This window comes from Eublepharis macularius, chromosome 15 (assembly GCF_028583425.1).
Source record: "Eublepharis macularius isolate TG4126 chromosome 15, MPM_Emac_v1.0, whole genome shotgun sequence".
Taxonomy (NCBI): Eukaryota; Metazoa; Chordata; class Lepidosauria; order Squamata; family Eublepharidae; genus Eublepharis; species Eublepharis macularius.
In genome coordinates, this window is record NC_072804.1 from 53881153 (window position 1) to 53907038 (window position 25886).

The 25886-nt window shown below is 45.1% G+C and overlaps 3 protein-coding genes across 5 annotated transcripts; 1 reads left to right on the forward strand and 2 right to left on the reverse strand.

Moving 5' to 3' along the window:
- Positions 1-473: 473 nt before the first annotated feature.
- LOC129343242 (histone H3.3A) lies at positions 474-6400 on the reverse strand. 2 transcript variants are annotated; one of them, XM_054999350.1, is made up of 4 exons: positions 6273-6400; positions 2839-2994; positions 2405-2558; positions 474-1173 (listed from the first exon to the last, which is right to left on the reverse strand). In XM_054999350.1, the coding sequence occupies exons 2-4, from the start codon at positions 2964-2966 to the stop codon at positions 1045-1047; spliced, it is 411 nt and encodes a 136-aa protein (XP_054855325.1). In that variant the 5' UTR covers positions 2967-2994; positions 6273-6400; the 3' UTR covers positions 474-1044. The 2 variants fall into 2 exon arrangements, with proteins under 2 accessions (XP_054855325.1, XP_054855324.1); XM_054999349.1 differs by having other exon boundaries at positions 2839-2997.
- A 4053-nt stretch (positions 6401-10453) lies between these two features.
- Positions 10454-20954, reverse strand: SELENOW (selenoprotein W). Of its 2 annotated transcripts, XM_055000047.1 has the most exons (7): positions 20834-20954; positions 16784-16941; positions 14803-14827; positions 13825-13878; positions 12709-12783; positions 11853-11970; positions 10454-10855 (listed from the first exon to the last, which is right to left on the reverse strand). In XM_055000047.1, exons 2-6 carry the CDS (start codon positions 16936-16938, stop codon positions 11896-11898), a joined length of 384 nt encoding a protein of 127 aa, XP_054856022.1. In that variant the 5' UTR covers positions 16939-16941; positions 20834-20954; the 3' UTR covers positions 10454-10855; positions 11853-11895. The 2 variants fall into 2 exon arrangements, with proteins under 2 accessions (XP_054856022.1, XP_054856019.1); XM_055000044.1 differs by lacking the exon at positions 20834-20954 and having other exon boundaries at positions 16784-16953.
- A 209-nt stretch (positions 20955-21163) lies between these two features.
- On the forward strand, positions 21164-25560 carry LOC129343571 (thyroid transcription factor 1-like). Its single transcript, XM_054999859.1, has 2 exons — positions 21164-21473; positions 24616-25560. Exons 1-2 carry the CDS (start codon positions 21218-21220, stop codon positions 25164-25166), a joined length of 807 nt encoding a protein of 268 aa, XP_054855834.1. The 5' UTR covers positions 21164-21217; the 3' UTR covers positions 25167-25560.
- The last annotated feature ends 326 nt before the right edge of the window (positions 25561-25886 follow it).

The window sequence follows — 25886 nt, forward strand, 5'->3', positions numbered from 1 at the left end:
TGGCCAAAAAAGCCTTCATTCCTAGACCTTTGTTGCCTATCTGCCATTAAAAGCAGTAGGGCGGGTAAGAAAATGGACTACCCTAATTCACAGAAGGACATGCGTTACATTATAGAGAGCTACAGTGTAGAAGAAACTGAACTAACTAGTTCAAATTTCGTACCTTCTATGAAGTCACTAAGCAGCTTTAGGCAAACCCCAATTCTATCTGCTCCCAAATACAGGCATAATGTTACTCACCTACCTTAAAGGACTTTTGTAAGGATTATCCAGATAAGACAGGTGAAGCTGCACATTGTAACGGAGGAAGTCCTACATAAATGCAAAGATTATCGTTTATCATTATCAAGCCAGACACATAAACTTTACAGTCACTTCACAGCCACTAGGACCAAGGCTGGCCTTCTGTGAAAGATGCAGTTTTGATGTGGTTTACCATGAGCTGCCGTTAAGCGAAAATTCAGGACGCAAGGTTGTTGTTCAACATTTATTTTTTTTCTTACTGCCTCAAGGTGAGTCTCTATTGTTACAAAGGTCACAGACACAAGACAAATGGAAAACAGGAAAAAATAGGACTTGGAAAGCACTCCTAAGTACAAAGAAAAGACTCAACTAATGAAAGTGTGTACTGTTCTCTGCAGATATTTTACAAACTGAAGACCAAAAAGAAGCTGTTTCTCGTTTAAATGCTATTATCTACTTAAGTCGTGTGTACAAAACCAGATATTTCAAAAGTGTCCCCTGTTGGGTATTTTTTTCCTTTTTTTTTTTTTGCAATTCTGAAAAAAAAGTTTTACAAAAACAACATCCAGAAGTCTTGCAGGTTTCAAAGGGTTTCTTTTTGCTTGTACATGATGAATAAGAATCAAGTCTCCTGATCACGGAGAGGGACTACGATAGAATAATCTAACATTTTCCTCACATGTCCTAGCCACTACAAACAGGAGTAGAAGAAATAAAAAACCAAAAAACCTGGAGTGTATTCTAGTACACTGCACAAGCGGGGCTGGAGGGCTGCTGAGGTGGGGGAGAGAAGAGCAGGATTTAAGCTCGTTCGCCACGGATGCGGCGGGCCAGCTGTATGTCTTTTGGCATGATGGTGACCCGCTTGGCATGGATGGCACACAGGTTGGTATCTTCAAACAGACCCACAAGATATGCCTCGCTGGCTTCCTGTCAAGGGAAGGGAATACAAGAGTGCAGAGTCAGAAGTAGTTCGGTTTTGCAAGGAAGTTTTGTGATGCATAGATCAGGAAAAGGAACACAGTCACACCCCAGGATGCTGTTAGAAGAGACAGCTTTAAGGGCCTTGGGGAGGGCATAAGGGGGTGTTCCATATCTTCAAAACTCTAGGACTTGTGGTCCTAGAAAAGAGCAAGAGTCCAGTAGCACCTGTAAGGCTAACAAAATTTGTGGTAGCGTCTAAGTTTTCGTGAGTCACAGCTCACTTCTTCATTAGTCTTACAAGTGCTACTGGACTCTGCTGTTTTCTACTGCCACAGACTAACACGGCTACCCATCTTGATCTATCTCCACTTGCGGTCCTGCATGCATTAGAAGGCAATTCAATTCTCTCACTCACACACACATACACACTCCCTCTCTCACACATTCACCCCCACACAGACCCCTATATATTTCACTCTTCTTCGCATTTTAGAAGCCCAAAGAATGGAGTCCTCCCATCTGCAGCTGGAACAGGCAAAGCAGTTAAGAGACTTGAAGGGAGTGGCTTATGTCTTTGCTATGCCTCATGCTCCCAAAGGAGAAGCTGCCCCTGCCGAGGATGAGACTAGGTCATTGGAAGGGTGAAAAATCCCTCCTGTTCTTCAAGCCTTCCAGAATCCATCTAGTACTTTAACAACTAGGGGATAATAATGGCAAACTTTGTAAACTGCTCTGAGTGGGCGTTAAGTTGTCCTGAAGGGCGGTACATAAATCGAATGTTGTTGTTGTTATTATAACAACAACAACACAGAGGAGGGAGAAAAATCCCAACCCTACACCCATTCTGCCTGGATACACGGCCACGTGAAACTGCCTTATACCAAATCAGACCACTGGTCCTTCCAAGTCAGTATTGTCTACTCAGGCTAGCAGCGGCTCTCCAGGATCTCTGGAGGTCTTTCACATCAACTACTGCCGGGGACTGAACTTTCTGCAGGCCCAGCAGGTGCTCTGCCATTGAGCCATGGCCCTGCTTAGATACAGACAGAAACCTCGATCTCAGTTACTGGCACTATTCCATGTGATAAAACAGTGGGATGTCCAGGAGACACCTGGACCTGTGAGCTGCCTGGAGAGGAGCCTGCCATGGACTCATATGGAAACAGTCCTGAACTTTACAGAGGAAGGACAGCCAAAGGTGCACTAAATCAAGGGCGCTACAGAGAAAAACACATACCTGGAGAGCTCCGATGGCAGCACTCTGGAACCGCAGGTCTGTCTTGAAGTCCTGAGCGATTTCACGGACCAGGCGCTGGAATGGCAGCTTGCGGATCAGCAACTCTGTGGATTTCTGGTACCGCCGGATCTCTCGTAGTGCCACGGTGCCAGGCCTGGAGCAAAATACACAAGTATAGTATGCATCGCTTCCCAAAATGGGCGTTGGGGAAAAAACCAATTATTTTTGGCGAGCACAGTCAGAAGGCATGGCTGGTTCAGAAAAAGGTGTAGAAATGGACATACTCCCTGTGCCTTTGCATTATAGCAGACAATTTCTGAGCACTTTCTTCCAATGCAGGGCCTGGCTTGGTTAAGCAGTTGCTCTCAGCACTTCCATCCTCACCAAACTGTGACAATACACCCCCCCCCCAAATGTGCCTCTCTCCCAGTTACCTGTAACGGTGAGGCTTTTTCACTCCACCAGTGGATGGTGCACTTTTCCGAGCGGCTTTAGTGGCCAGCTGTTTCCGGGGTGCTTTCCCACCAGTGGATTTACGGGCAGTCTGCTTGGTACGAGCCATCCTGGGTGGTTTTTAGAATACACGAAATCTGCTAAGGAGATAGAAAAGCACAACATGAATGTCTAGAAAAGCATTACCTTTTGATGTTTCTGTGTCACATTTTGTTCTGATACTAGAACAAGAGCCCTGCAAACTGCTTTGGAAGCTCTGGGCAAGCTTTACAATAGCTATTCGCTTTCTTGGAAAGCAGCTACTTAACAGAAAATATATTGCCAAGAAATACATGTTTAAAAAGAATCAAGTCCCTGCTTGGACAAGGCATCATATAGCCAATGAAAAATTTTTGTTGTGAGTGAATGTTCAAATTGCAGTCTGATGCTTGATGTATTATCATCATCATCATCATCATCATCATCATCATCATCATCATCATCACCCATCACCACCATCACAACAACATTCAATTTACATACTGCCCTTCAGGACAATTTAATGCCCACTCAGAGTGGTTTACAAAGTATGTCATTATTTTCCCACAACAAACACCTTGTGAGGTGGGTGGGGCTGAGAGAGCTCCAGAGAGCCGTGACTAGCTCAAGGTCACCCAGCTGGCTTCAAGTGGAGGAGTGGAGAATCAAACCCAGCTCTCCAGATTAGAGTCCCGTGCTCTTAACCACTACACCAAACTGGCTGCGCATCTTGTTGGGAACAGAAGGCACATCTATCTGAGTGCCTTCCGAGCAACTTATGAAGGCATGGTGAGATTCAATTGCAGAGTCCCAGAAATCACAATGGAGATCTTGCTGTTTGGCTATGGAAATGGGCAGTAGCAAGACAGTTACTGCAGCTCCACTGAGTGGACAGAGACAGCCTGATCTCCTTCCATTCTCTGGCCACCTATTCCATCTCCTGACCGGTCTTTAACGTCAAAATGTTCTGCAGGATGTTAAAGCCAAAGCTACTTTTATGTCATTTAAATCTGCCACCCCCCAAATAGCAGTGGCTTACTCCTGCACAATCCTTCCCCTTTTGTTCTGTGATGCCCGTGCCGCCGAGGCAGCAGGGAATAAATAAATTCTGTTCTGTACTTATTAAGATGAAGGACTTTAGAGATGACTTTTTAAAAACTCTTGTTTTCCTCCCCAGCAGGGACACAGACCAGCTCCCCTTCTCCATTTATTTCTTGCAACAACAACCCTACGAGGTAGGTTAGGCTGAGAGAGTGGCTGGACCAGGATTATACCACAAGCTTCACAGCAGAGCAGGGATTTTCACCTGGTTCTCCCAGATCCTAGTCTGGTACTCTAACCACTACACCACACTGGTTCTCGAGCTACTGCTGGGGTCAACTGTTGAGATGTGAGAACACTCCCTCAACAGACAGAGGTTTTTTTTTATTGCAGTGACATCAGAAAAAGAAATATTCTCTCCAGGAATCACAGCTCTTTAGCTTGCAACCAGAAACTGCTTTTTTAAAAAACAGCTGCAACTGGAAGCATGTTAGGGAAATATGGGATCCACTACTACGATGGTTAGATGTACTTTATTTTAAATTCCAACCAACACACTTAGTGAGTGTAACCGTGCTTGGGGCTGCAGTGTCAAATGCACAACATTCTCTATACATCCACAGGCTCTACACTCCTACTCCCTTCTTAAAAAATCAAGTAGGCTTATCAGCTGCAATAAGAAGCAGAAGCCCAGAGACACATCTGTGAGCCATCTTGTCTGCATTCTGGCCACAGAAGTAGCAATTTTGTTTTCCAGAATGGAAGTTTAGAGAAAAGTCTGGCTTTCAAGCTGAAGCCAAGGCTTCTAGGTCTTTAACCGCCAGTTCTGGGAAGCAAGTAAGGTTTTAAAAGGTCACATTTACAGAGGAAGCAAACGCTGGTTCAGCTGAGGAACATACAGCCTGAGATCACTTATCAAATGGACCGGTTATCCCAGAATAGCCTTAACTACCCTATCATAGCCATAAAGTCATTTCATGAATGCTGTCCTACTCTGGATTCTGTTAAGTTTCCCAAGAACTTGCTTTCTACTGCCTGTAACAAAACCAAAAAATTAGTAACAGCAACCAATTTTACTCACTTCATCTCCTTTCTAAGCCACTTAGAGCTTTTGGCAAACAAGGGAAGACCCCAAACTGCCAACAATAAAAAAACAAAACAATGATTGAGCCCTGAATAGAATGCATAAATAGTGATGTATCCACCAGCCAATTGCTAAGACCAAAGTTAAAACTGCTAGTTTTACAATCCTACAGTTATTTTAAAAAATTGCACTGTCCAAACCCACAAATGTTTTGGGCAGTTCAGTTCACAGACCCTGATTCATTAAGGTTTTCAGGTTTCAGAAAACTTTTGTGGGGTGGAAAATGGGAAAGGGGAAAAAAGGTACAAGATGCTAAAACTTCACCTTCCAACTGAAGAGGATAGAAACCAAATGGAAACATATTGCACTAGGAAAAGATGTGAGGATGCATGGGACTAAACTGTCATTTTATTTTTCTCACTGTTAAGAATTGCTGACATATACAAACTTTTAAAATTTAGATTGGAGGTGTGAATGTTGGTTATGATTGGGCGACGCAGGCAGCATCCCAAGGCCTGTCACAGCCTCTCAATCAAGGTGTGAAGCAGAAGAGGCAGTTGCCATGGCAACAACCCCCCCCCCTCTTATGACGGCATCGCTGTAGCATCCAATGGGCTAAGGAGGGCGTTCCAAAAGACAATCAGGTAATCCCAACCCTTTAGCACGTTAGTTGTCTCCAAGGCTGGACTTCAATGATATTCTCCCTTTGGGGGGGAGGGGAAGTGTACCAAAAAAAATCCTTGCGCTTACTTTCAAAGACTACATCTCCCAAGAGCCCCTGCGCAGCCTGCACTATCTGATTCGCTCTCCGAGATCAGGTGGCACAAATTACACCGTAGGCCCGCACCATCGCTCCTCCCGACCAGCCACTGCCAATTGGTGGCCAATTGGCTTACAACCCGGGAAAGCCAAAAAAAAAAAAGTAGAGGGCTTCCAATTTAAAAAATAAATACATAAAATATTTTTAAAAAATAAGATCTTTTGCCTTAGGATATTGACAACGGCCCCTAACCAATCAGCTCCCGAGTTACCTCAGTTACTTTCAACCTATCAGCGGCGCAGCCGTAATCTTCCGCCAGTCCTCTCAGCCAATAGGCGACGGGATACAGACGGAAGGCGGGACTCGGAGTAAACAAGGGGGGGGAATGCATCTCCTCAGACGACCTCAGTTTCTAGTCACCCCCCTTTTTTTCTGCCGATCGAAAAAAGAGCGCGGGGAAAAGGGGAGGGGCCGGCGCGGGAAGGCGACGGGGCCTCGCGGCATCTCGTTACCTGTCTGTCCGCCTCGCGCGCGTTAGTGGCCGTTGGAAGCCGTTGGTTGTCCCCGCGGCGGCGCTGGCGCTGCTCCTTCGCTCCCTTCCCGCTTTTCCCGCCAGCCCCAACAGAAAATGGCGGGTTCCAAGGCCAGGCTATTTAACCAGCATGCAACGGGGCTGAAGAAAAGGAGGGGAGGGAGGGGATGGGTGGAAAAACGGCGGGTCAGTTGAGGTGAGCCAAGCTTTGGCAGCAGCCATCTTGAACGACCTCTTCCACGCCAGTCCGGCCCTCTGTTCCCTCAGAAAGGCGACAAGATCCAGAGAAACGGAAAAGGCCCAAGACGTTGTACAAAGAGGGATCGTCTTTTCCTCACACATCACAACAGTTGCTCTGTCTGCACATGTTCAGCTGTATTCTGCCTTCAAAAATGTGTCAGGAGACAGCTCTGGTATAGACAAGAGGCTAAATCGTTTGCCTGTTGTGGCAAAAACGATTCCCTCACATCATGCCAAGCTGTTGCCTGACTTGTCCCTTACATGATGTGTCAAAGCCAAAGCCAACTTCTTTGATGTTACGCTATGACGTCACCTTTGTTCGCTTTTTGTGACAGGACTGACTGTGCACTGTTTTCAAACACAGCCTTATTATCCTATTGGATGTGCTTGGCATCTTTCAACAACTAGTATGCCATATTGGAGGCACATCATTTTTTATTTCGACCACCTCACACCGAACACATTCTTAATAGATGCTGTTTGCTTGCAATATTAGGAGCTTATACGTCAAAGCCAAATCCAGCTTCCTTGACGTTATGCTAACACTAACCTCGCCCTTCTTTGCACACTGCTTTCAAAAAGCGCCTTATATTGGCCATGCTTGATGGCTCACTGATCTTTACCAGACCAAAGATCACATCCTATTGTTAAAAGACATTCACAGTGTCTTTGTATGGCATCCACACCAAGGAAATTCTTAACTGGCCATGCCATATGTGTAACAGTGGGACAAAAAAATCTTACATGCCAACTGTAGTCCAACTCCAGCTGAGAGCCCCCTTCTTAGATTCTAGCCATCATTGCTGAGTCCGCCAGAGTAGCAAGGAAACCTCTAGTACCATTCCATCATGCCTGGAACCAGTTCTGCCTTTGTTTTATGATTTTTGTTTTGCCTTTTTAGCTATATCACTTCTGGAATACATTATCAAAAAACAAAAATACAAATATTTATAACTGGAACCCAAGCTACACTGTCATTTACCCTATCATTTTCCAGCCATTCTGTGTCAATGGTAGGCAACTGGTGTTGACTTAGTAGAAGACTTTAAATCCTAGTGAACTTATATCATCACAGGCTATTCCAATCTTTGCAAATGTTAATTATTGGACATCATTCGGAATGAAAATGGATAGGATACGCTTTGGTTGCAAGAATTAAGTCCCATTGTGTTACTGTAATATGCTTTACTTAGGGGCTGTGTTAGAGCTGCCATTGAAAACTGTGGAAACTTCAAAATGTGACCAGGCTATTATTAGGGGTTGCATACAGAAACAGTATCAAGCTGAAAAACCTGTACCAGCTGCCCATTTATTCCCAATCACAATCTAAGTGCTAATGCACATCTTTAAGATCCGAAACAGCCTGGTGGCAGGAAACTTGAAAGATTGCTTTATTCTGTACTGTCCATTGTGCCAGTTAAGATTTTGTTCCTTACCCACTGTGCCCCATCTTCGGAGATGAGGCATATGGCAGCTAGAGACAACTTTTTCAGTAGTAGCATCTCACCTCTGGAAGGCCTTCCCCCTCAAAGTTTCCCGGGTATCTTCTTAACTGTTATTTAAATAGCAAGCCAAAAAAAAAATTCTCTTAATTCAGGCAGTTAATTGAAGTGTTCCATCTTTTAAGCTGTTTACATGGTTTTCTTCTAGCCTGTGGGCTCTTTTATGGATATAATCTTAGGCCGCTTAAAGTTGTTTTCATGGCTTGTTTTTGTAACTTTTTAGAATACTTTAATTTTTATGGTAGTTATTTGTATTGAATTATTGGATTTTGTTTTTAATTTGGCAGCTGCATCAATCAAAGCAGCATGTAAATTTTCCAAATAAGAGAGCAGCCTATACAAATAAGAGGCTTCTACTCTTGACCTCTTGGTATTTAAGACAGGACACAAAGTGAAAACTCTTTTAGGAAGCATAGCTATGCATTTTGATTGTCACAGAATCAGAATAGAAGCTTCTTTCAGGAACAATCCATAGTATATAATTATTGGCGCTAGAGGGCTCTTGTGGGTAGACATGGTTATCCTGGTTTCTTGCAGTGCATCCAAGTGTTTTTACTTCAGTTTGGGGCAGATGCTAAAACAGCATTAATCCCCAGTATGGTTTTGATCACTAAGTGGACAGTGAACCAATCTTTATTACTTATTTTGTGTTCTTATAATAGATTTTATTAGTCACTGAAAGCTACAGATCTTGGGAAAGTAGGATACAAATGTTTTGTTTAAAAATTCCGAGAGTTCACACATTCTGTAGTCTTCTCATAGAAGTTACCTTATTACCTCAGATTAATTCGGTTCACTCCATTTTCATGTTCTGTGCCCTAGGACTCTGTAGTCCTGGAACACTTACCTCATCCAAACCCTCTTCTCCACAAACTCCTTCTTCAGGTCTCATATCTTCCTATCCCATCTTCATTAGTTCTGTGTAAAGATGTATTTTTGGTTTTCAAGACAAGGTCCATGTTCCCTTTGTCTTTATTACAATATGTATCCCACACCAAGTCATGTTAATTAAACATACTGCAAACGCTTCTTGTCTAGTTCCTCCATTGTGTGTTCTGGAAAGGGCCATGCTTTATATATTTGCAGTCAGGTCTAATTTAAACACGAGGCCAAAGAGCTCACTTTTAGGACTTTATACAAGCTTATCATTTAAGCCATGGTGCTACCTATGCAAAGTAGTTGCTACTTTGCATTCCACAGGTGAGATCTTTTGGCCTTCCTAGCATCCTATTTAAATCAGCCTTTGATATTAAGCAGTGAAGGCATTTAAGGAGAGGATGGCCACAGGTTCTTCATTGGCAGCAGTCTCATGCCCACCAGAAAATGTAATGCAACAATGGTATTCTGGCTCTCAGGAAACCAATAACTGCTTCTTTGCAAAGAGCTTAACAAACAATGGCATTCAGTTGTCATAGCAATAGCAGGAATTTCACGCAAGTTCCTCACAGTAGGGTACCAGAGGCCTCCTTCAACCCAAGATTTATTCCTTAGGCATTCTATAATAGGTACAAAATTACATGCCAAAAGTTGCATCAAGCAGATTAACTCCAATAGCTGCTTTTAAAAAGAAAACTAAAGATTTAACAGTAAGGTTGGCTGTTTGACAGTTCCAGGAAAGATGCAGATAAAATAATCTAAGATGCAAACCCTGTATCTTGATTGAAGTGTACTCCAAAACACTAAAAAATGGCTCAAGACTGCTGATTTCTACTTACTTAAGACTCCAGGCAGGAAGGTTCTTAACTGTTCTTCATCCCTCCTCTAACATGTAGAATGCCTACATAAATTTTCCTTTGAAAATTAAGCTGCTTGTGATCTCCACCCAACAAGCATTTGTTAGAAAGAGAAAGATGAAAGCACTGCATCTCTTTTACACCAGCAACCCTTTGAGAGGATTTATACTAATAGTGATTTCAAGGGTACCCTCCCTATGTGAACTTATTGGGAGAGTCGGCTCCTGAACTGAAAGCAGTAATCCATTGTAGGCTACAAGGCAAGGATCCTTTATGCTGAGAAAGGGAACTGAAAAACCCCAGCCACAAGAAGGCACACACATGAAGTATACAAAGCAGCCTCCATCCACACCATCTATACGTGAAGGGTTAATTTGAACTTGGCTAAGAAAATATACACAAAAGCAAAACAATGCAAAGTCTCAGCTGAAAAAAGTATCGGTGTAAATATCTGTAAATGCAGGCAAATTGTTCTTTTACTTCGTAAGTAATAATGTGCAATGGTAAAAGATTTAGTGTTGCACACAGGCTACAATAGTTTGAAAGACTATATTTATCATATACCGCAAATTCAAAGAATCTTACATCAAAGGAACCAGAAATAGAAGCACCAAGTAACAAGATACCTTGAAAGCAATGGGGAGAAGTGCCGTTTGATGGTTGTGTCAAAAAGGAAGACTCCAATGCATTTGTAAATTTAAAAGTTTATTTTTAAACACCTCACAGAAGGTTTAACATGTTCAAGGATTTTTCATAGCTTTATAAACGTTTCTTTCATGAGGGGGTCCTCCACTCTCCTCCCCTCCAGCGTCACAGCAAGTAGTTACCATTACTAAACATTAAACCCAGACTACATAGAAAGCATGCACAGAACACACAACACCAGAGGTGAAGTTCCAGTGCTAGGCACAGTTGCATGCACAGGTTTCAAAGCACATCATATTCAGAGTTCAAATTCCTGTCCGACTTTGGTCAAGCCAGCATCCCACGCGAGATTTTTCAAGGAACAGCCATGCGTCGAGTGACATTTCAGAAGTTCCCATCATTAAGCGTTCGGTTAGAGTGAACAAAGCGGATTCTTCTTTGGACTATTGAGAATAAAAGAAAAAGAAACATAAAACACATGCATTGTTATAAGATCTGCAGCTAAAGCAGTAACTGCTTTGCTAAATAGCCTGTCTTGTATAGCAAAAAAAACCCCAAAAACGCTTCAATGAGTCACACTGGCCTTATGTCTGTAAGAATTGTATTTTTTAAGCACTGTATTGGATTTGTGCTTGTTTTGTTTCAGCAATGTTTTACAGCTCTGTATTAATTTCTGTTTTGTTTTCAAATTTCTGCTTTCCTCACCCTATTATACTGTTTACTGAATGTCTCCGCCATTGATTGCATTGACTTATTCTCTGCAATCTGCCCTCAGGCTCTGTGAGAAAGGCGGACAATAAATCACACATAAAATATATAAATAAGAAGTGAAACTTAACAGGACAGAGGGTGCTTTTTTAAAAACAAACATTAGGCACAGTATGGCAGCATGAAGCACAAGACACTTCATTTCCCTCCCCACCCCAAATCTGCTTTTGTGCACTAGCTACAGTAATTTGGAAGAGTCAAACTTGACCCATGCATTGAAGCTTTTCACATGTGATAGGAATCAAAATCTTGGGACCGACTACTACACTAATTGATTGATTGATTAAATAGATGCCAAAGAGGATTGCATGAGGTTTCTGCCCACTCTTACAACCATTTCTCCCACAACACTGAAGTGTCTTTGAGTCTCTCATTTGGGACACTATGAAACAGAAGCGTGTTTTAAGACAGTGTATCTTTCAGCCCATTTAGAGCTCAACGTTTCCCCAGGCACTTCAAGTGTCATGTGCAAACATCCAGAGGCAATATACTGAGCAAATTCGTCAACAGACATCTAGGAAGGGTGAGGCATCTATTGACACCACCTTCTTGCAAAAGCCTAATTCAAAGGTTTATGCAGAAGAAACGATTCCAGGACCTGGGACAATCCCCACAGGGATATCGACAATAGATTTTTTTTTAGAATGAGGAATACTCATAGTCCATTTTTACCTCTGCTACCCAGTTATCTGCTGGTGCATTCTTCTAGCCACCTTTATGCTAGGGCTGTTCTGATTGCCATGATTATCTTCTGTAACTTGGTGGCATTGTCCACAAAGCCATCTCCGTTCTGCCAAAAAGAAGGCAAGGTTAGAAGCACGAGCTTTTTCCCTCCTAGTTTAAGTTCTTCAAAGAAAACAAATTATCCTGGTGCCCAACCTGATTTGCCCAGGGAAGAGGGGAAGTTTAGCCCTGGAACAGCAACTCATGGACAAAGTTGTTATACATTAGTTGCTGTACCAAGAGCAATGACAGAATCCAGTTTCCCAAAGCAGGAATTTTTCATTCTTTTGTACACTCCTGCCTCTGGTCACTGTTTATGTCTTGATGAGAGCCCAAGGCACAATTGCCTAATTGTAGTATTTACCTAATTGCTTTGATTCTACTGGTCAGGGAATGCAGCAAGAGGGTGGGGGAGAACTATGCAGAAATTGAAGAATGCTTTTGCTGTCTATACAATTTTATGCAGGAGTACGTGTGCACATCTATTCGTCCGTACTACTCTGCATGAAAGATCCTGCACTGGGCAGGGGGTTAGACTAGATGGTCTGTATGGCCCCTTCTATGATCCTGTCCGTCTCTGCTGGAATTCTTGGGAGACAAGTGAACTCCACCCCATGTGCTCATTTGTCAGTGCAAGGAGAAGGTTTCATTGCCAGGGAAGGGTCTGCATGCGTAACATAGCAGAGTCCAGAAAAAAGAAAGATCACATGAAACTGCCAACTGTGTATTCTTATAGGAACATCTCCCACCCCCATATTTATGCTCATAGGACTCTTTGTTCTCCATGCCGTAGAGAGCTTCTTACCTTCTTGGAGTGCACCAGCTTCCCTGCAACTGTCACTTCAAACCATCCCGTGACTTTGGGAGTCCCTTCACCACTCTAGCTCGAAAGAGGGGAATGGACAAAGACACAGTAAATGCTTGCATTCTTCACTTTATATGAGCTTTCGGAACTTTCCCCTTCCAAATATTTCTGAATACTGACAGTAAGATATGGAAGCATGTCTAAGAGTGTTACTGCATCCCCTCCAGCACATCGGCAGCTCTTGCTTCAGTAGTTCACCGTCATCCGCAAGCTAGATTCAATCCATAAAACAATCAATGTCCTAACACTGTATGAGCTTATGCCCGCAGCTTCCAAATGTTCTGCCTGCTGAGAACACTTTCTGCGTCTTGTTGCCTACCGTGGAACCCCTGTGTAGATTCTAGGGAGCATTTAGTTCACAGGAACAACTAGCCAGACCTGTGGAGTCTTACTGTCACCCTGCACAAACCAAAAAAGCAGAACTGCCAACTAAACCAGAGCTCCGTGCTGTAGAGTACACAGTCAGCAGGGGCATGATCTTCTACCTGAATAATAATAATAACAACTTTCGATTTATGTACTGCCCTTCAGGGCAACTTAATGCCCACTCAGAGCGGTTTACAAAGTGTGTTATTATCATCTTCACAACAATCACCCCGTGAGATGGGTGGGGCTGAGAGAGCTCCTAGAAGCTGTGACTGACCCCAAGTCACCCAGATGGCTTCAGGTTTGATTCCCCACCCAGAGTGGGGAATCAAACCTGGTTCTCCAGATTACAGTGCTGCGCTCTTAACCACTACATCAAACTGGCTCTTTTCCAGGAACTTTTCCAGGGTTCCCAGGAAGAAAGCTTCTAGTTTACAAAACCCAGAAGCAATTTCTACCAAGCAGATCAGCCCTTCGCCATAACCAATTCAAGGCATTTCCGAGTGGGACAAAATCTCTGAGGTCTGCACACAAAGCACATCTTTCATTCTATATTAAGGAACAGCCCACACGCACATCAAATTCTTTCCCTGGGGGGGGGGGCAACGCGGCAGTTCCACTCTAGTTCATACATCACACAGCTGTACAAAAGCAAGCAGGCCTGAGCCAACGGCTCCGGGGGATACTCACTATTTCCAGCTTGCCCGGAAACTCTTTTTCGAGTTCCTTCTTGAGCTGCTGATACTATGTAGAAGAGAGGGAGGGGGAGAGAGAGGGGGAGAAACTAATTTCAAAATCTGTGAAGATATGCAACTCCCAAAGAAATTAAAGCCCTGTAAGGCCTGGCTTGGGAACCCACATTCTCGGACAGAACTATTAGTCAGTAGCAGGGGATGTGATTTATATGTTCAATCCCGGGATCAGGTATAATACGAGGAAGGAGTCTGATTTTGATCTATGAGCATCGGGAAGAGTCATGGCTTCTGTCCTCAACTAAACAGTGGGCTCTGGCCAACAACATTAAGAGGTTGCCTTTAAGATACCACAATACATTGTGTTTCCACTATTGCTCACAGGGGTTCTTGCAGCAGTGAATGTTCAGGCCAACATATTCCGCCGTTAAAGAACAATACAGAAAGTAACACAAGGTTCCTGGCATCTACATTAGCAGGTCATGCGACACCCCCTCCCGTTGCTCTTCCACAGAGTGCAGATTGATCCAGCCCAATTATGCTCTTTGAAATATTTATGCCCCATCCCATTTGCCAAAGTTAGAGACAATTTCACAACATCCTTTAAATACAAAGCAGTCAATGCAATGCCAGCATAAACTGCGGCATGTCTGGGCCCATGCCAGAAACTACTGCTAAAGCAATGAAGTTAGAGACTTCTCTACTACTCCCCACTCCCCCAATATCATATGACTTCCCAAGCACCATAAACCCCCGGAGGCCTGTGCCTCCAAAATTTTCTCCCCCAGTCCCTCCGCCTGTAGCAGGCCTGCTTCCAGAAGTGTTGCCTATAAGTTATGGCAGAGCAACTGCTACGTGTATGACTCAATGCAGTGGCTAGTATCAAACTGGCTACAGACCAGCCTGCAGTGGTTTTCTTAAGTAGCTACTGACTGGGATGGCTTCCGCTAAGCATCAGGCAGAACAAACAACTTACCTTGGGGCTGTACCCTCAGGCCCCGCTATAAAGAAAAATAAAGAACAAAAGTTACTGAAACAAAACTATTCACAGGAGTCAAGGATTGTGTTGGCCCATCTAATCCCAGAAAGGATACCTGTGCAACCCCAAGTGTACATGGGCATGGCACACAGGACACAGCCTATGTGGGAAAGGGGACAGCTGCACCTTTTTTAGCCTGGCAAAGGTTTTAGTAGATCACTTAAAGGTTCTAGCTGTACCATCTCAAAACCAAACAGAACATCTACGCAGGCTGGCAAGGTCCCTAAACGTTTTGTCAGCAAGTAGAAAATACTGAAGCTGGTATGGAATGGGATTCTACACGCTACTAAATTCACTCTAATGGATAACCATAGGCAACGCTGAAGGGGTCAGGTTGGATGCAGACAAGGCCCAGAGATAAGGTATGGCCCAAAAAAACCCCCACCCCAAGTCACTGTTTGGTTTTAAGGGGCAAATTCAATCTCACTTATTATAGGGTATTTGATGGCTCTTCATAAGTCGAGAGAGCATTTTTGCTTTTTGTCATCCAAGGAGAATGCCTTCTTCTCCTGATGCCGAGCACGTCATGAAGAAATCATGGAAACATGCCTCTGTAGCTATCCCCCTTTGTAGCGGGATGCAAGAATTCATATAACTGGAGAATGCATCATTGTATGGAAAAGATTGGCAATACAAACTGAATTTCTACAGGCAAACAGTGACAAAAGAATTGCCTCCTTAGCAGGGGCAGCAAAAAAAAATCACTTCTGCTTATTCAGGAGGCCAGTTACTGGACCAAGAGAGTCTTTTCTACATTAATAGCAAAGAGTCCAGTAGCACCTTTAAGACTAACCAACTTTATTGTAGCATAAGCTTTCGAGAACCACAGCTCTCTTCGTCAGATGCATTGTCAGCTTTTGAGAACCACAGCTCTTTGTCAGATGCATCTGATGAAGAGAGCTGTGGGTCTTCAAAGCTGACAATGCATCTGATGAAGAGAGCTATGGCTCTCGAAAGCTTATGCTGCAATAAAGTTGATTAGTCTTAAAGGTGCAACTGGGCTCTTTGCTATTTTGCCACTACAAACTAACACGGCTAACAGGTTTGCAATTTCCTCTAATTCTGCACAGTCACACATGATGTATATTCTTCTAGACAGTGGCATCATCACCCACACAGCTTTCCACAGCCTTGCCCCAAGAGTTCTTCTTCCCCATATGAAAAGCAGCAGAGTTTACACTGCCTGTCTGAAGGGGATGCTTTATTTCAGTATTGGTGTCTCACAGGAAAGGCCCACCAAGAGTACTGCAATGGGATAAAGCTGAGAAAACCAAGGGCGCACGCTACTACTGGACCCAAATCTTGCTCTTATACTACAGACCAACATGGCTACCCACCGAAACCATCAAGGTGGCTAAGAGAGATGGATCCAACTCGGTAGACCCCCTGCTCAAATTTGGCTTAGGCAAGCTGCCAATCCCTTCACTTCACAAGAAAATGCCAATCTTTATATTTATATACCACTTTTTACCTGATCGACGGGATTCATAACGGTATAAAAGGAGAATTAGGGTTTCCAACTCTCAGGTGGTGGCTGAAGATCTCCAGGTAGTGGCTGAATTACATCTCCAGATTAGAGAAATGGGTTCCTCTGGAGAAAATAGCTGCTTTCGAGGGTGGATCTATGGCATTATACCCCATTAAGGTCCCTCTCCTCCTCAAACCCTGTCGTCTCCAGCCCACCCACCCTCCACCCCCAAAATCTCCAGGAATTTCCCAATCTGGAACTGGCAACCCTAGAAGAGCACTCGGATATTAACAAAAACACAAATACTCTGCCAATTTAACTACTAACGGGGTGGGGTGGGGGCAAGAACTACACGTGTCCGGAACTCCAGACGTGCTACCGGGCCCGTTATAAAGCTGCCTAAGGGACATCAGAAACAAGCCCACCGTGTTGCTCTCGAGGTCCCCTTACCAATAAACCACCTTGATTCGGACAGACATGGTGCCCGCCACGCTCCCCCGCAAAGCCGCGCGTTTGCCAAGCCGCGCAGAACGTTCAGGCCTCCAACGTTCTGTTTTGGAACGCCGCGTCAAGATACTTTTGAGCCGACGTTCGGGCCGCACCATTATCTAGGAAGGAGAGGGGAGGGAAATAAAAAACGCGGTCTTCCTTCTCCTCCTCCTCGTGCTTTAACCATGGATTTCAATTTTTTTAAAAAAAAAACATGCATCATCAGCGCCATAGCATAGCCTTAAGTGGAAAGACGCGCAAAATATACCGTCAAGTAGAAAATTACACTCCCCCCCCTTTCTGATATGGTATCGTTTCCTGTCGCAAAGAGTCACATGGAGGCTACGACCCGCAGGTGTAACCTCCTCCCCCCGCCTAAAAAAGCTGGGGGGGGGGGGCGAAAGGTCATGCCCATTTAAAAATAAATTAAATTAATTTTAAGCAAGTTAGCAATAGGAAACAGGCAGTTACCGAACTGGGGTGTTTTTTGTTTTTTTTAACTTGCTGGCGATTCGCTGCAGCTCATGAATAGAGAATGGGGAAGAAGAAAAAGATCGTGAAAGCAGGTTGTCAACCTCCTGGCGGGGCGTGGAACTCTCCTCGAATTCTAACTGATCTCCAGGCTACAGAGATCAACTTCCCAGGAGATCGACCCACTGGCATTATAGCCTGCTGAGGTCCTGCTCCTCCTCAGACGTTGTCCTCCCCAGGCTCCACCTTCAAATCTCCAGGAATTTCCCAAACCAGAAGTGGCAACGCTTTCATGAATGTTTTTAAATGCATTGTAAAAGGAAATCCACGAAGAGCGGCTTTTAAATGCATTGTAAAGGGACGTCCAAGAAGAGCATCCCCGCTGGAATGGACTCCAAGAGGCATTTATACATTGCACTCCTTAACTTGCCAAGTCTTTTGATTTCAGTGCATGTTAGTCCCAAATAAAGCAACAAATCCAGTAGTTTATCTCTATTTGCATTCCCTGATCCGGATAGCCCAGGCTAGGCTGAGTTCATCCGCTCTTGAAAGCTAATCAGGGCCAGCCCTGGTTAGAACACCACCTGTGTTCCGATTCTGTAGAAGGCAATTTTATACATCTTCAAAATGCTTCTTTCATGGTCTGGGTATTCTCTTCTTCAGCCTGGAGTTGGTACAACCTACACCCCTGTCTTCCATCACTCAGGGACACACTATTTTTGATGGCTTAATGTTTGTGTTATCCTTTAAGCAGAGGGTGGAGAAGATAGCACCTTGTTTTCACCCTAGAGGAGATTGCACTTTATTTCCATCACACTGAGTGGCTGGAGATGGCAGTGGCCTTTTTCTTTCTTTTTGCAGATGTGGTGGTGGGGGAATGCATGGGTCTAAATTAGCACCTAAATTAACAGAAGGCCTTACCATAAGTAGTAGGGCCGTGGCTGTTTGGGAGGAAGAAAGATAACTGCACCAGGGCTTAAAGCATGTGCCAACAAATTTAGCATGCTTCCTACTTGCCTGCTGGGTGGAGGCACCGCTGTTTTTCTGCTTTTTTGGCCCAAAGGAGAGGCTAGGACACAGAGGCAAGCAGAATATTGACATCAATCATCCTGACATATTTCATACACTGAAAAATTAATTCACTGAAAATTGCATGGACATCACTCGATTGGTTGCGCTTAGGAGCGGCTGATTTGATTAGGGAGTATGAAAATCAAGACACAGGGATGTGGCTATTTGGATACAAGGCACGCTTGTATGGTGTGACAATTCCGTGATTCAAGAACAGAGACAGACCGGTCAGAGTGCTGCGTCACTTCTCGTGTCAGAGGCAACATCATGCGATTGAATCAAGGGCCTGATGCACAGGTCAAGTGGACGGAGTCCATAAAAGACCTTTCTTTGCCCACCCAATTAAACATAGGCCCTTGTGCAGAGCTTCTGAACTCACCCCTAGAAACTGGCTGAACAACAACAAAAGTAGTTTTGACTCCCTCCTAGTGGACACATTGAGAACAACAACATACACCACCCTTTATTTTTTTAATTCGTTTGTTTATATTCTGCACTCTCCCCACAAGCAGGCTCAGAGCAGATCACAGCAGTTAAAAATGCAATAATAAAACTTGGCAGCATAAAATGTAAAATCAGCAAATAACAGTACAATATTTAAGGTGGTGCATATGTTGCATCACCTGTTCAGACAAGCCCATGGGGCAAAGTGGCTGGTTACAGTTGGACACAAGGTTGGGAGGGGGCATACACGCCCCCCATGGTACAAGGCCAGTGTGGACAGTTTGGATAGCTTACCCACCAGATTGGTGCCAGGGCTGAGAAAGTCTTGGCCCTGGTTGAGGTAAAGCAAACCTCCCTGGGGCCAGGGCCACCAGTAAATGTTTGTCTGCTGAATGAAGCAGCCGCCAGGGAACATACAGTGAGAGGCGGTCCCACAGGTATGCTGATTCCAATCCACTAAGGGCCTTAAAGGTTTTGGACTCTCTGATCTCTTTTGGACTCTGATCTCTTCTTAGACTCGCTGATCTCTTTCACCCTGAGGCAAGATATATTGAAAACATGCTGTCTTTAACAATAGAAAAGAGCAGGAGTCCAGTAGCACCTCTAAGACTAACAAAAGTTGTGGTAGAGTATGAGCTTTTGTGAGTTGCAACTCACTTCTTTGAGCAGTGACCCATGCCACGAACAAGTTAGTGAACAAGTTAGTGTTATTATTATCCCCACAATACAGCTGTGGAGCTGGGGCTGAGAGGAGTGGCTGACCCAAGGCCACCTACTGAGCTCATGGCAGGAGTGGGATTCGAACTAGTAGAGTGCTGATTCGCAGCTGAACCACTTAACCACGGTGCTACAGCAGCAGAGTGGAAGCACTATCTCAATTTCAGGGCCACAGACAAGTAATCTGTGTATGGTTGCCAACCTCCAGGTGAAGCCTGAGATCTTCTGGGATCATAACTAATCTCCAGGCGAAAAGATCTGTCCCCCTGGAGAAGATGCCCACTTCAGTGGGTGCACTGTATGACATTATGCCCTGTTGAGATCCCTCCCCTCTCCAAATCCCGCCCTCCACAGCCTCTACCCCCAAACTTCTAGGAATTTCCCAAACTGCAGTTGGTAAGCCTAAATCTGTGGCGTGGGCAAAAGAAAAGCAACAGAATAAATGGGTAATATAGTTTAGTACGTAGTATTTCTTCTGATAAATTCATCCATATCCTTGAACACCTTAGAGAGGTACATGAGCTTCCTCTGACCCGTCAACCCACCACCCTGAAGGTCAAAGGTGAAAGGCCAGAGGGGGCTGTACCTTGTTTGTCCACAAGACTTAGGCAATGTGAACAATGGGGGGGGTATCTCATCCTGGCTGAGCCCTGGGCAGCTTGGTCCCCCCCGCCACTTGATCTTCAGGTGCAATCATCCAGTCCAAATCCAGAGCTGAGCAGATGTTCAGGAGCATAAGGGGAATTCTTAACCCTATGTTTGCTTCTCACTTTTTAAGCACAGGAAGGCAGGGAAGGGTCTTTCTCCCACCTAACCCTTTCCTTCCTCAATTCGCCATCCCCTATCACTTCTCCGATCAATGTTCAATGGTGTGTTCAGTACCATTACTCCTTTTTTTAAAAAAAAATCAGGCCTTTCTATTATTCCGCATAAAAGAAAAAGTTAAATTCTGCAACCTGCATACATTACAGAAACGAAGAATACTTGCATATAATGCTGGATTATATTATATTTTATTGCGTAAGTTATTTTGCTTTTGCGGGTGATGGGACAAGGAAAAGGAATAGATAGGGCACTTCTCTCCACCCTCATAATGGAATATGCTCGTCTGCCATTCCCTCACTGCCCTCCCCACGTCCATTCTGAGATTTCATGCATTAAAACTGTCTTTGCAGCCAGAAGGGCTCGAAATATTTTTTAATAAAAACAATGAAAACCAATATTTTCAGGATAATGAAATGCCAATTTCCAGCCCATGCGGCATGATTGCCCAGTACAGGCATCCCTGGGGTGCTTAAGTGTCCATACCTTTGTCTAGAACGATGCCAAGATGTCCCAGCCTGAAGATCCGAAAGATTCGAGGATTCTTCCCACTTTGGATTTCTCTCTTTGGCTTCTTCGTCTCCGACACAGGGCTTTAAGGCCAGCTGCCTCCATCAACTCCGAGATGGCTGCTTTTTCTCCAGTCCTTTTGTTTGGTTAGGCTCTTCAAGGGAAGAGGGTGGCTCCTTCTCCCCCACCCCATTGTGGTAGGTGGAGTTCTTAATCCCTGATAAGGTGTAGACGTCTAGATAAAAAAGGAAGAGAATGCCCAGACGCCTCCCCCTTCCACAGAGTCTGTCTGGATTGTGGTGGGAGAGTGGGACAGAAGAGTGAAAAGCCTCAAAGCCTTCCCTTCTAAAGCAGGGCCCCATGGAAGACCTCAAAGGGTTTGCCATGGAGACGTTGGAAGAGGTGGCCCAGTTTATGCCGAGCACCCACCAGCCTGGCTTGGGGAGCTCGCGGTTTTCCATTGCCCACTGCTTTCCTCAGAATACGATGATGGGGTGCTACCCAGGACCGTTCCCCAGCCCTGTGGACCTCCCTGCCTACCCTCAGGAGAACTTCAGGAACGGGGTGACCCATGGAGAGTGGTACGCCGGGACATCGGAAGGACCCTACCCATCGAGTGAGTGATGCCCGCCAATCGTATCCTTATTCTTGCTAAGGAAATGTCATTATGACGAATACGGAGAGCGTTTATAGTGTAAGGATTCCTGGAGTCAGGGCCAATGTATTTCTTGCAGTTCCCCTGTGGATAATGACTGTTCTATCCAGTGGTTGAGGTCCCAGCAATTCCCCTTCTATCTACAATGTTCTCCCCCAACGCAGTGTTTCTCCCCCAAAGGATTGAATCACTTGTGTTAAATTTCAGGGGTGTACAAGAGCTCCATGGTGCAAAGTGATAAGCTGCAGTACTGCAGTCCATGCTCTGCTCATGACCTGAATTCGATCCCAGCAGAAGCCGGGTTCAGGAAGCCAGCTCAAGGTTGACTCAGCCTTCCATCCTTCTGAGGTCGGTAAAATGAGTACCCAGTTTCCTGGGGGTAAAGTGTAGATGACAGGGGAAGGCAATGGCAAACCACCCTGTAAAAAGTCTGCCAAGAAAATGTCATGATGCGATGTCTCCTCATGGGTCAGTAATGACTCGATGCTCGCACTGTTAAAGCAGTAGAAAAGAGCAAGAGTCCAGTAGCACCTATAAGACTGACAAAATTTGTGCTAGGGTATGAGCATTTGTGAGCCACAGCACAAATTTTGTCACTCTTATAGGTGCTACTGGACTCTTGCTCTTTTCTATTGCTACAGACAGACTAACATGGCTACCTGTCTTGATCTATCTCCGCTGTTAAAGCAGAAGTTGAAAGTGCCACGTGATTCTAATAATTCCAGGCATTAGGAACTGGGCTCCCCCTCCAATCTGCCCAGTTACATCCTGAGTTCCGCTACAAGCTGTGAGAAATGAACAGAAAGCACCCATGAGGCTCAAGAGAAGCTAGTGTTGTGCCTCTGTGAGAGTTACTGCTCTAAGCGTGCCTCCATCCAGTCAGCCTCCTTGAGGCAGGTTTAATTCTGCGGATGACTTTGCAACCAAATGAACCAATCTGCACTCTGTGCGGAGACACCTCGCTGTTGGCACTTTCAGATGCTGCTGCTAGTTGCATCTCAGCCAAGTTTGTAGTTGCAAAATAGTAGAGTCCAGTAGCATCTTTAAGACTAACCTACTTTATTGTAGCATAAGCTTTTGAGAAACACAGCTCTCTTCATCTGATGCAACTGATGAAGAGAGCTGTGTTTCTTGAAAGCTTATTCTACAATAAAGTTGGTTAGTCTTAAAGGTGCTACTGGACTCTTTACTATCCAGTAGGAAAGTGAACCTCTACAGTCAGCCCACAGGGGACTTGCTTAGACAGAGGAACGTCCAAGCACTCTTTTCTTTCAGTTGCGTGTGCCCAAAGCAGGCTGCGGCTTTCATACAAATAAGTTCATCATAGTAGAAATGTTTTCGCTGCCAGCAGGAAGATCTGAAGAAAGACGTGATTTATTGCTTTTAGACCAGTTTTATCCTGCACAGAAATAACTTGGGGGAAAGACCACTCTGTTCTAGGAAGGCACCCCACACATGCTTGGACCGCTTGGGAAGACTCGGGGCTGACCCACCATGTCTCGCTGTCCTAGGCAAGTGAAAAATCTTTTTCCGCTGGGCTGCGGAATAGGCTATGTAGAGTTGAATAGGATACTTTTATTTTCCTTTAAGATGCCTACCGCTTTCTTTATCCCCTCTCCTTTAAAACTGTCTCTCTGCATTGGGTGGGTGGGGGGCACACTGGAGACTCTCAACCAGAGCCATGCTGGACCACAACGGGTATCACCCAGCCAAGGAGCTGCTAAAATGTTCCACAGGTGCATGCGTTCTCAACCTGCAAGCAGAGGCACTTTCTCCAGGATATTTACACGGCTGAGGCAGATGCCCTCGGAATAATGCCTCCTACGCTCCAAGGCAGTGGCTAGCTTTGTGTCAGTGGTAGGAATATCGGCCAATGCAACGTTTATTTAGGCACATTTTTATCTTGCCTTTCTTCTTCCAAGGAGCTCCAGGTGGTTTAGAGTAGTTTCGCCTCTCTACAACAACTCTGTATGGAAGGTAGGGTAGGTTGAGTGGCTGGCCCAAGATCACACAGTGAGTTTCACGGCAGAGCAGGTATTCAAACTGGGATGTTCCAAATCCTAGTCCAACACCCTAACTAAGGCATCACACTGGACTCTTTGCCTGGTGCCTTTTGTCGATTCACCCTAAACTCTGCTAATGGGGTGTCCGTCCATCTCCAGATTGGGACAGTACAAGGAAGTGAGAAAGGAGTGGAAGTCTCTCCTCCTCACCGTGTAGCTTCATCAAACAAAACCAACGCCTGATTTTTATGAGCTCTGGGAAGGCAAAAAAGGAGGCACCGGAGAAATGCTCGTTTCCCCCCCTTCCGAGGCCAAGAACAGCCTGTCAGTTTCAATCAGCAAAACATTTTGGGACGGCAGCGTTCAAGTGTCATAACCCTGAAGTGAATCAGGACTCCCTGCTGCTATTTGCCTTTAAAAACCAGGGAAAGAGCTAATCATGGAGCTGCAGTTCATTGGCAAAGGGTCTGCCTTGCATGCAGAAAATCTGAGGTTCAATTCCCAGCATGTTCAGTAAACAAACAGAGATCAGGTAGTAGGTCAAATTGGCTGGCATCTATCTATCTATCTATCTATCTATCTATCTATCTATCTATCTATCTATCTATCTATCTATCTATCTATCTATCTATCTATCTATCTATCTATCTATCTATCTATCTATCTATCTATCTATCTATCTATCTATCTATCTATCTATCTATCTATCTATCTATCTATCTACATACCTACCTAATAGGTATACCCTGCCCTCCCCACGAATGGGCACAGAGTGGCTTACAACAGAAAATGCACAATTAATTGAGTCCCCACTGGAGGGGGGGGGGGTCAAAGATGGAGTGTAAATAAATAAAAATAATCATTTTACGAATTGTTAATAATTTCCCCTTTGCATTATCCCAAACGGTTTATCCTAGGGGATTACTCTAGATGACCAATTTTCATGATATTTGCCCAGCAGAGTCTGAACCTCATGTACAACAACCAACTGTGTTTTGCCTTTGGTGTTCAGGAGGAGCAACCTGTTAAGGGGCAAAGGTCCCCACTGGTTGAGACATGGCATTTAACTCTGACCTGCCTCCTCCTTATTCCTTTCCCAGTCTCCAGGTACATGGGGCCACTGGGGTTTACTGTGCCCGGAGCCGACTGCCTGGGCTACCTCGGCGATATGGCTAAATCCTCCCCTTTCCTCATGGCGAACCCCTCCAAACGGAAGCGGCGAGTCCTGTTCTCCCGGGCCCAGGTGCACGAGCTAGAGAAGAGGTTCGAGTTGCAGAAATACTTGACCGCCCTCGAGCGCGAACACCTGGCCAACATCACCCACCTCACCCCCAACCAGGTGAAGATCTGGTTCCAGAACCATCGCTACAAGATGAAGAAGCAAGCCAAGCATCAAAACTCAAAGGCCAGCGCGGGGCAGGAAGCTCACCAGCCCTGTGACAGTAGCGTGGTGGCTCAGCAAGGCGACTACGGCTTTGCCAGCTCCCAGATGGAGGAGAAGTCCTTGGCGGGGGCTCCTTATCATCTGCCCGGACTCATGCAAAGCAGCTTCATCAGCCAGAGTTTATCTTTGAGCCCTGCTTCCAGTGCCGACTCACAGCCCAGCATAAAAGCATCGGAAAACGGGCTTGTGTTTGGCAAGCCGTGGTAGCCTATATAAGGGACGACATCAACGTAAGAACGTAACAAGAGCCCTGCTGGGTCAAACTAGCAGTCCATCTAGTCCAGCACTCTGCCTCACTGCCAGTTACTCTGGAGGGCCAACAACAGGCCCAGAGGCTGGGATCTTCCTCTGATGTGGCCCTCCTGGCACTGGATTTCAGCATTTACTGCCTCTGAATCCCTTCAGTCACTCACCAGGGTTGGTAGCCACCGATAGACCTGTCCTCAATGCATCTGTCTAATCCCTTTTAAACAGGGCTTTTTTTCTGGGAAAAGAGGTGGTGGAACTCAGTGGTGGAACTCAAGACCGCACAATGACGTTACTTCAGGTCAGCTGGAACAAGGGGGGAGTTTTTTAAAGTTTAAATTGCCCTCGGCGAAAATGGTCACATGGCCAGTGGCCCTGCCCCCTGATCTCCAGACAGAGGGGAGTTTAGATTGCCCTCCGCGCTGCCAGTGGCGCAGAGGGCAATCTCAACTCCCCTCTGTCTGGAGATCAGGGGGCGGGGCCACCGGCCATGTGACCATTTTCAAGCGGTGCCGGAACTCCGTTCCACCACATTCCTGCTGGAAAAAAGCTGTGCTTTTAAAGCTGTCTGTGCCTGTGGCCGTCGCTACATCCTCTGGCAGCAAATTCGACATCTTAATCACTCATTGTATAAAGAAGTATTTTCATTCTTCCATCCTGAATAGACTGTCCATCAGCTTC

What these genes read in the sequence shown, in the direction of transcription:
- LOC129343242 (XM_054999350.1), bottom strand. Translation starts at nt 2,966, where the DNA reads ATGGCTCGTACCAAGCAGACTGCCCGTAAATCCACTGGTGGGAAAGCA. An exon ending in AAAAAGCCTCACCGTTACAG is followed by an intron (nt 2,559 to 2,838) that starts GTAACTGGGAGA and finishes ATTTTGCTCCAG; the next exon opens with GCCTGGCACCGTGGCACTAC. An exon ending in CTGCCATCGGAGCTCTCCAG is followed by an intron (nt 1,174 to 2,404) that starts GTATGTGTTTTT and finishes TTCCCTTGACAG; the next exon opens with GAAGCCAGCGAGGCATATCT.
- LOC129343571 (XM_054999859.1), top strand. Translation starts at nt 21,218, where the DNA reads ATGGAAGACCTCAAAGGGTTTGCCATGGAGACGTTGGAAGAGGTGGCC. An exon ending in GGAAGGACCCTACCCATCGA is followed by an intron (nt 21,474 to 24,615) that starts GTGAGTGATGCC and finishes TTCCTTTCCCAG; the next exon opens with TCTCCAGGTACATGGGGCCA.